Source organism: Mytilus californianus, unplaced genomic scaffold, assembly GCF_021869535.1.
Source record: "Mytilus californianus isolate M0D057914Y unplaced genomic scaffold, xbMytCali1.0.p SCAF_2, whole genome shotgun sequence".
In the NCBI taxonomy this organism is placed as follows: domain Eukaryota; kingdom Metazoa; phylum Mollusca; class Bivalvia; order Mytilida; family Mytilidae; genus Mytilus; species Mytilus californianus.
In genome coordinates, this window is record NW_026262668.1 from 137,697,412 (window position 1) to 137,708,102 (window position 10,691).

Here is a 10,691-nt window from a genome sequence, read left to right on the forward strand (position 1 = left end):
TGTAACAAAATGGATCTTAATTTTAATCTAATACCAAATACAAAACAAAAAACTTGCGGAAAAGATGGTATACCGCAAACATGAGGTGCAAAAATTTGTACACCATATCCGGATTTCGACAATTAATGTCTCTTCAGTGATGTTAGGAATCGAAACGGTATTTGGAAGGCCATATAATTTACCTCAATTTGGGATTGACTCTTGAATTTTGAAGAGTCGAAATAGGATGAACGGATCATATAAACCCGAAGGCAAATATAATACAAGCCCAAACGAAAAAATATAAACAAGTCTAAATTGAAAACATCGTTCAAACCTATGATTGCGTTGGATAAAAACCGCAATTTTTATACGTGTGCATGCAAAATAAATTTCTTGGTAGAGGGGTCTAAATACAGCACAACAACATTTACCAAAAGACCAAAAAGTAAAAAAGTATATTTTAACAAAACGCATTTGACTAGCAGGTCGAACAACAGATGTTCTTAAACCCTGCTGACTGCCATGGCGATTGCCAAATAAACAGATCACAGATGTAACAAAATGGATCTTAATTTTAATCTAATACCAAATACAAAACAAAAAACTTGCGGAAAAGATGGTATACCGCAAACATGAGGTGCAAAAATTTGTACACCATATCCGGATTTCGACAATTAATGTCTCTTCAGTGATGTTAGGAATCGAAACGGTATTTGGAAGGCCATATAATATATATATATAAAAATTGCGGTTTTTATCCAACGCAATCATAGGTTTGAACGTTGTTTTCAATTTAGACTTATTCATATTTTTTCGTTTGGGCTTATATTATATTTGCCTTATATGGCAATATATACGGTTTATATGATCCGTTCATCCTATTTCAACTCTTCAAAATTCAAGAGTCTATCCTAAATTGAGGTAAATTATATAGCCTTCTAAATACCGTTTCGATTCCTAACATCACTGAAGAGACATTAATTGTCGAAATCCGGATATGGTGTACAAATTTTTGCATCTCATGTTTGCGGTATACCATCTTTTCTGCAAGTTTATTGTTTTCTGTTTGGTATTAAATTAATAATAAAGATCCATATTGTTACATCTTGTGATCCGTTTATTTGGCAATCGCCAATGGCAGTCAGCAGGGTTTAAGAACATCTGTTGTTCGACCTAATAGTCAAATGCGTTTTGTTTAAATATACTTTTTCACTTTTTTGGTATTTTGGAAAATGTTGTTTATGCTGTATTTAGACCCCTCTACCAAGAAATTTTTTTTGCATGCATACGTATAAAAATTGCGGTTTTTATCCAACGCAATCATAAGTTTGAACGTTGTTTTCAATTTAGTCATTTTCAAAAGACCAAAAAAGTGAAAAAGTAAATTTTTACTATATATGTACAATATTTTTGCTTCATACCTCATAACCAAATGTTACTGCCATCACTGTGATGAGGAATGTGAAGAAGAATTCTAATTTACGTAAACCAAATTTGTCCAAAAACAGGAACGTAAAAGTGTCAAAAATTGTGATCAATACACCAGCATACAATGGTATTCTAAAATTAAAAACGTTATTCATGATAACAATTTAATACAAATTTATCTTTGCAACAATAATGTTTCAAAGCATCAAAATGTAAAAAGGCCCCAAAAAATAAACAGCCAACACCATCCAACATGTCCAAGGGTATCTTTGGTATTTCTTGATTTAAAAAAAGCCTTTGACAATGTTTCATATGATAAACCATTAGTATTACTATTAAGATTATTTTTTGACTTGATGCAATGGTTCACTTTATATCTGTCAGAAAGATTGCAAAAAGTAATAAAAGATAATGTAGAAATGATTTCAAGAGATATTCATTTTGGGGTTCCTCAGTGTAACATAATTGGACCTATACTCTTTCTTTTATACAGTAATGATTTACCTTTCTTTTCCTTTAACTTCTTTAATATAGTAATGATTGACCCTTATTTTCATGGAACTGAATGGTGCTGTGCACTCATATGCAGATATAGACATGGATGTGTACACCAGAGATACTCTAAATAGTCCTCCATAAACTTTTTTGAAGAAAATAATCATTGGTAAGAAATGTAAACCTGTCATTGATGATGAAACAAATGTTGGTGGAGTAAAACTATTCACTGACATTAAGTGAGACAAAAGTATTCAAACATTCATTAAATATTCTGATGGAATGATTCAGTATGATTCATATGCTTTGACAGTGATGTACAAATGTAAACGGTATAACTTACTTTCCATTAGACAGTAAATAAAATGCGATGGCTGTTCCTATAACCTCTTGCATATCAGAACCTAAAATAAATAAATAATGAAGCAGTTTAAAATTTTCTGTGGTTCCAAATTGTTGAATAAATGACATTAGACAATATGAGGTAAACATCTCTTTTTATCATTTATCATATATATGTACTGTAAAGTGGGGAACTTCAAGGGTTTTTTTTCTCTCTAATTTCACAATAAAATAAGGAAAAAATACCCTTGCATATTTTTTTTCTTTAAAGAAGGGCAATATATGCCCTCAATTTTAGAATTTTTATTATTCAAAATTATCAGTCAATATGTATTCAACAACGATCACCAGTCCTTCACCTTTTTGTTTTAAATATGTACTACTTTCCAGTATGTTCTATTTTGACCAGGCCCGATTTGGTGGTGTTACATCTTACAAAGTCTATCCGAATTATTTTGCAAAGAATCCTATTCCAACCTGTGCTAGGGGCCGTCTTCAACTTGCAGTGATGTGAGAGATTTTTTTTTTTTTTTGCTCCATGTTGAAGGCCTCACTGTGACACTGAGATGAAGAACAGCAATAAAAGTGCTGTTCCTTTGCATTTTGTGTGTTTTTTGCTGTGCATGTACTGATTTTGTGTCATGGATGGATACCCATTATCCTTTGTTCTTCTATTACAATGATGTGAAGACAAGAAAAAATAAAACCTCGCTAACATGTTTTGAACCAGAAATCATGCAATTTAAACTTTGCAACAACATTCAACTTTACGGTTTACTCATTTTCTCCTAAATATTTATAAAAAAGGCTCTGACATGACAAAATGTAAAACAATTCAAGATATACATTACATATATACATTCAGTTGATATTTTATAGTGTGTCTTTCTATGTTGTGATGTTACACTATTGTTTCAGGAAAAAGGGTGAAGGTTTGGTACCATTAAAACGTTTAAACCCGCTGCATTTGTTTGCACCTGTCCTAAGTCAGGAATCTGATGTTCAGTAGTTGCCGTTTGTTGATGTGGTTCATAAGTGTTTCTCGTTTCTCGTTTTTTATATAGATTAGACCGTTGGTTTTCCCGTTTGAATGGTTTTACACTAGTAATTTTTTGGGGCCCTTTATAGCTTACTGTTCGGTGTGAGCCAAGGCTCCGTGTTGAAGACCGTACTGTGACCTATAATGGTTTACTTTTATAAATTTTTACTTGGATGGAGAGTTGTCTCATTGGCACTCATACCACATCTTCTTATATCTATATGTCCAAAATTTTGAAAAAACAATATATTTCTACCTTTAAACACAAAAAACTTAAATTCTCCTTAAATTTTTATGTACAGGTAATCCATTTTTCCACTGAATAACTAAAATCTCCTGATTTTGGAAAGTTAATTCTTCAACCTGTTACCTGCAGGTGATATAATTTGTTTGAAGGGAAATTATTCAATATCTTCTGTCTGGGGTCTTGATTTAAAAATAATCAAAGAATGCTTTTGTTGTTATCTAAAGACATGAAGATACCACTTAATAATAAAATTGAGAATGGAAATGGGGAATATGTCAAAGAGACAACAACCCGACCAAGGAACAGACAACAGCTGAAGGCCACCAATGGGTCTTCAATGCAGCGAGAAAATTCCGCACCTGGAGGTGGTCCTCAGCTTATTTCCCTTTCAATCAACAATATAAAGCATAAAGCATAAAACAGTTGCTGTAAGAGATTTTGAACTGGTAGTGTGGGTCATAAGATTGCTTGAAAGCCTTGAACTGGTAGTGTAAGTCATAAGATGGCTTGAAAGCCTTGGACTGGTAGTATAGGTCATAAGATTGCTTGAAGGCCTTGAACTGGTAGTGTAGGTCATAAGATTGCTTGAAAGCCTTGAACTGGTGGTGTAGGTCATAAGATTGCTTGAAAGCCTTGAACTGGTGGTGTAGGTTATAAGATTGCTTGAAAGCCTTGAACTGGTGGTGTAGGTCATAAGATTGCTTGAAAGCCTTGGACTGGTAGTGTAGGTCATAAGATTGCTTGAAAGCCTTGAACTGGTGGTGTAGGTCATAAGATTGCTTGAAAGCCTTGGACTGGTAGTGTAGGTCATAAGATTGCTTGAAAGCCTTGAACTGGTGGTGTAGGTCATAAGATTGCTTGAAGGCCTTGAACTGGTAGTGTAGGTCATAAGATTGCTTGAAAGCCTTGAACTGGTGTGTAGGTCATAAGATTGCTTGAAAGCCTTGAACTGGTGGTGTAGGTCATAAGATTGCTTTAAAGCCTTGAACTGGTGGTGTAGGTCATAAGATTGCTTGAAAGCCTTGGACTGGTAGTGTAGGTCATAAGATTGCTTGAAAGCCTTGAACTGGTGGTGTAGGTCATAAGATTGCTTGAAAGCCTTGAACTGGTGGTGTAGGTCATAAGATTGCTTGAAAGCCTTGGACTGGTAGTGTAGGTCATAAGATTGCTTGAAAGCCTTGAACTGGTGGTGTAGGTCATAAGATTGCTTGAAAGCCTTGAACTGGTGGTGTAGGTCATAAGATTGCTTGAAAGCCTTGAACTGGTGGTGTAGGTCATAAGATTGCTTGAAAGCCTTGAACTGGTGGTGTAGGTCATAAGATTGCTTGAAATCCATCTTATAGCAATAATATAATATAAAAGTTTACCTATAATAGCTATTTCTATCATTATCCATAAGATGATACGAGGAACTTTCCCATATCTTTTATAGCAAATTTCTGCCAAGTGGAAACCTGACACAACTCCTAATCTGGCAGAAAGTCGTTGCATCAACAGTCCTAGAAATGTGGCAGACATTAGCACCCATAACAACTATAAAAAAAAGAAACATCTTGAAGAATCAAATATGTTTATTTCAAAAAATTACTTGTAAAGTATGCATACAGGTTTAAGACCATAAAAATAAAATTCACAATTTTAAAGGGTTTTAATTTGTAAAAGAAAATAAAATGAAGATCCTTGCAAATTTAAATGATTCATTAAGTGTTGAAAGATGGTCAATGTACATATTAAGGTGTCTATCTATTATTTGCTGATCCTTCAAAGTTCATGATGAATATTTGAGCAAAAGATAGCTTCTTTGAATTATTTTTTATACATATATGAAAAATTCAAAAAACCATTTAATTTCAAACTTTTCATCAAGACAGATCAATTTTCAAAGGTGGCCTAGTAGCCAAACAACTATAAGGTAAACTGGTACTTGTGTATTATAACAAACAATCTGTGTCTTCCTAGCAGAACTTATATATTATCATAAAGATAATATGACCATCTGGGGGGGGGGGGGGGATTATCATAAAACTTACTTTAAATCTAGCAACAGAACCAGCTTGTAAATCTGATTCTATATTTCCAGGGTCAAGGTATGCTATACTCATTAAGAAACCAGGCCCTGTGAAAGCCCACAACTTTCTAAAGCTAAAACGGGTCTGCAAAATAAAAGCATACAAAATATTAGGTGATAATTTTCTATCCTGGTGTCAAGGTATGCTATACTCATAAGGAAACCAGGCCTTGTGAAAGCCAACAACTTTCTCTAGCTAAAACATGTCTGCAAAAAAAGTGCCCTATGCCAGCGGCTCATCCCTACCACTCCACATTATTAGTGGCAGCCAAAGAACTGCCATCACATGTTTATGAATGTCAATATGTTAAAAGCTTGACATACTATTCAGAATGGAAGAAAAGGTCTATTCGATTCATGAAAATGTGTACCCACGATAGAAATGATCTACAGTATGAGCCCTGCAGGATTCAAAACTATCTTTCATTTGAAATATCAGTGTGAACACGACTTATATCCTACTTAAAATAACTTTGTTTTCAAATATCATTATTTTGAAATATGTCATCTTGAATATGCAAAGTACATAATGCATAAAATAAAAATCAATCAAATGTTTTTAATGAACATATATATATATATATATATATATATATATATATATATATATATATATATATATATATATATATAAACAAGTCTAAATTGAAAACAACATTCAAACCTATGATTGCGTTGGATAAAAACCGCAATTTTTATACATGTGCATGCAAAACAAATTTCTTTCTAGAGGGGTCTAAATACAGCACAAACAACATTTTCCAAAAGACCAAAAAAGAGAAAAAGTATATTTTAACAAAACGCATTTGACTGGCAGGTCGAACAACGGATGTACTTAAACCCTGCTGACTGCCATGGCGATTGCCAAATAAACGGATCACAGATGTAACACAATGGATCTTAATTATATTAATTTAATACCAAACAGAAAACAATAAATTGCGGAAAAGATAGTATACCGCAAACATGAGGTGCAAAAATTATAAGTACGTCTGAACCAGTGACAACTCTACAACAGATTTATCCATCGGATCACCAGCAGTGATGGTGATACATGGCTGTGTACATTCTGTATATACAACTCATCTAAACATCAGCCCAACAATGTTAGATCTGTAAATTTGCTTTCGCAAGCAAATTTACAGATCTAACATTGTTGGGCTGATGTTTAGACGAGTTGTATATATATATATATATATATATATATATATATATATATATATATATATATATATAAGTCTAGAGACTTATATAATTTTTTCCTTATCTGCACAGTATCGTCTATTCTAGATGATCCGGTACATAGTAAATTTGCTGGTTGGTCCTTTTTATAGACTTCTATATATATATATATATATATAAAACACAATTGCTGTAATCTGAAAAAATAGAAACATTCAGTCTTTAAAATAACAGTGTTAACACTTTAGAAATTAATAGCAAAACACTTAAAATCAATTTATTTTATACATACAGGACATACAACAAAAATATTCAAAAAGTATCAGGTTGAGCGCTCACAAACATGTTTAACCCCACCACATTCTTTATGTGCCTGTCCCAAGTCAGGAGCCTGTAGTTTAGTGGTTGTCGTTGGTTCATGTCTTGTAATATTTGTTTTTTGTAAATTGTTTTGTTATAAATTATGCCGTTAGTTTTCTCAATTGAATTGTTTCATATTTTTCATGTCAGGGCCTTTTATAGCCATCTAAACAGTATGGGTCTTTCTCATTGTTGAAGGCTGTGCGGTGCCTATAATTGCTTACATCCACTTTATTTGAACTTTAGTGGATAGTAGTCTCATTGAAAATCATACCACATCCATATTTTTATATCAACAGATTTTTATTGATTGCCTTTAGATTTAAGTCAATGACTGCTAGTGATTGAATGTTTATTCAAATATCTGTTGTCTGCACATTTACCTGAGGAACATCAGGTATTTGGATTTTCTGGTCAAAATATGTGGATGCCACAGAAGTAAATTGTTTCTCCTCTTGTCCATCCTGTTGAACATCTCCATTACCAGAATCATTCTTCTCCATCACACCTTCATTTCCAGGATCATTATCAATCACATCTGATGAATCTGCCATCATCTATATATTACATCAGATCTGCAATTAGAAAGATAGACTTTCAAAAACAATGTATGTCATCCCTTTCTGTATTACATCTGCAACAACAATTTAAGTCCTCCCCTATTCACAGTATCACATCTGTAACAAGAGAACAATGTATGTCCTCCCCTATTCACAGTATCACATCTGTAACAAGAGAACAATGTATGTCCTCCTCTTCTCACAATATTACATCTGCAACAAGAAAACAATGTCTGTCCTACCCTATTCACAGTATTACATCTGTAACAAGAGAACAATGTCTGTCCTCCCCTATTCACAGTATTACATCTGTAACAAGAGAACAATGTCTGTACTACCCTACTCACAATATTACATCTGTAACAAGAGAACAATGTATGTCCTACACTATTCACAGTATTACATCTGTAACAAGAGAACAATGTCTGTCCTACCCTATTCACAGTATTACATCTGCAACAAGAGAACAATGTATGTCCTACCCTATTCACAGTATTACATCTGCAACAAGAAAACAATGTATGTCCTCCTCTATTCACAGTATCACATCTGCAACAAGAGAACAATGTTTGTCCCCCCCTATTCACAGTATTGTAACATCTGTAACAAGAGAACAATGTTTGTCCTCCCCTATTCACAGTATCACATCTGTAACAAGAGAACAATGTCTGTCCCCCCTTACTAACAGTATTACATCTGCAACAAGAGAACAATGTATGTCCTCCCCTATTCACAGTATTACATCTGCAACAAGAGAACAATGTACAATGTATGTCCTACCCTATTCACAGTATTACATCTGCAACAAGAGAACAATGTCTGTCCTACCCTATTCACAGTATTACATCTGCAACAAGAGAACAATGTATGTCCTCCCCTATTCAGTGTTACATCTGTTACAAGAAAACAATGTTTGTCCTCCCCTATTCACAGTATCACATCTGTAACAAGAGAACAATGTCTGTCCCCCCTTACTAACAGTATTACATCTGCAACAAGAGAACATCGTATGTCCTCCCCTATTCACAGTATAACATCTGTAACAAGAGAACAATGTATGTCCTATCCTATTCACAGTATTACATCTGCAACAAGAGAACAATGTCTGTCCTACCCTATTCACAGTATTACATCGATTACAAGAGAACAATGTATGTCCTCCCCTATTCACAGTATTACATCTGTGGAACCCAGTGTCTAGCCTACTTTTGCTGTTAGTCACAGGCTCAACAAAAATGGGGAAAAAATTATTAAAAATTTTGTTATAGATACTATCTTTTGATTGTAAGAAGCTTCTGTCCAAGTTTGGTAAAAATCCAGAATGGTTTATGAATCTAATAAATGTTTTAAAAACTTTAACTACAGACTGTATGTAATGTTAACTGGAAGGAAAACTAAGTCCATTTATAAGTAATATACGGAAAAACAGGAAAATATATTTTTACAAAATTTCATTCTAGATACTAGCTTATGATCATAAACAAGCTTCTGTCTAAGTTTGGTACAAATCTAGGATAGTTTAAGAAAGTTATTAAAATTTTAAAAACTTTAACCACAGAGTGAATGTAATGTTAACTGGCAGAAAAACTAAGTCCATTTATAAGTAAAATATGGAAAAACAGGATTTATTTTTTTCAAAATTTACTTCTGGATACTATCTTATGATCATAAACAAGCTTCTGTCCAAGTTTGGTTAGAAATCCAGGATAGTTTAAGAAAGTTATTAAAATTTCAAAAACTTTAACCACAGAGTGAATATTTGTGGATGCCGCCGCAGACGGAATGTAGGATCGCTATGTCTCGCTTTTGCGACAAAAGTCGCAGGCTCAACAAAAATCTTAAAATTTGATAAATAGGTCCATTGTAGAATGACAAAATAAAGCATCGGTTGTCTCCCAAGTACACTTCATACTCAATATTACAAATATTCCATTACATCAAAAGCAAACTTACAAAACTTCTTGTACATTTTCTCAATGATTTATTCATCTATTTCAATTAAATTGGTTTTACTGTATGATGAAATATATTCATGAGGGTCAGTCTCATCATGAGGTTTTGGGTGTAAAGGTTTTAGAAGCTTTGCATAATTAAAAGTATGCCTTTATTAAACCTCTTGTTATAGAGGTTTTGATTAGCATTCAAGGAATATATATTTGAAGCTGAAAGGCTGACACCGTAAGTATACCTTTCAGGCATTGCATGGGTCAATTACAATCAAAGTAATTAATTACCAATCAATTACATTGCAAAAAGCTTCAATTTAAATAAAATAACATTTTCCATTTTAGAAACATGATTATTTACAATTACTTTAGAAATGTAATTAATTACATAATTACAATTACTTAGAAATGTAATTAATTACGATTACTTAAATTTAATACATGCTTTAGAAATGTAATTAATTACAATTTTACTTTAGAACAATTACAATCACTTAAAAAATTCTCTGCTGTACAAAACTAATTCGTTTAATGGCAATCTGTAGAAAAATTGTATTGTGTAGTGATAGCTGGTAATAGTGGTCCCTTTATCATTGCATTCTCAAGTGCCTGTGTGTTGTATTGTTAACAATAAAAATGCTACACACACACAAATGAAATAATAAGTCAAAATTTAATGAAAATAACGTTCCACGTGTTTCAAAAACTATTAATAAATTAATGACAAATAGACTCCGTTTAAACCCGATGAACTGAAGTGAAGTGTCAACAACTAATGTCTATGACTGACAGTCATGACACGACACTCAAAATATTAAAAATACATAATATAGATGGAGACATTTTGTAATTTGTCTTGTAATGATATTAAAACATAACAATACCTTAAAAGCTGAATATTAAATGACTATATTACATTTCGTTGAGATTTTTACTTGGTTACAGTGCCAGTTGAATACAGGATCTACCTTTGAACGTGCAGACGGGCACCTGATCTGTGATATAATAATTACCTCCCCTTGATTAAATCTTTTACAGAGAA

At 33.0% G+C, this 10,691-nt stretch overlaps 1 protein-coding gene and 1 long non-coding RNA gene across 3 annotated transcripts in view; one reads left to right on the forward strand and one right to left on the reverse strand.

Annotated features, from left to right (window-relative positions):
- LOC127731183 (natural resistance-associated macrophage protein 2-like) overlaps window positions 1-10,652 on the reverse strand; it is a 36,192-nt gene extending 25,540 nt beyond the window's left edge. For both annotated transcript variants that reach the window (XM_052240130.1, XM_052240131.1), the window contains exons 1-6: window positions 10,534-10,652; window positions 7,527-7,718; window positions 5,564-5,686; window positions 4,901-5,066; window positions 2,249-2,309; window positions 1,404-1,542 (exon numbers count right to left, since the gene is read on the reverse strand). In XM_052240130.1, coding sequence (XP_052096090.1) covers window positions 1,404-1,542; window positions 2,249-2,309; window positions 4,901-5,066; window positions 5,564-5,686; window positions 7,527-7,700 — 663 coding nt within the window. In that variant the 5' untranslated portion in view covers window positions 7,701-7,718; window positions 10,534-10,652. The remainder of the gene's footprint in view (window positions 1-1,403; window positions 1,543-2,248; window positions 2,310-4,900; window positions 5,067-5,563; window positions 5,687-7,526; window positions 7,719-10,533) is intronic.
- On the forward strand, window positions 4,194-4,862 carry LOC127731184 (uncharacterized). Its single transcript, XR_007995547.1, has 3 exons — window positions 4,194-4,261; window positions 4,301-4,339; window positions 4,534-4,862. It is a non-coding gene; the product is annotated as an uncharacterized LOC127731184 (long non-coding RNA).
- Window positions 10,653-10,691: the final 39 nt, after the last annotated feature.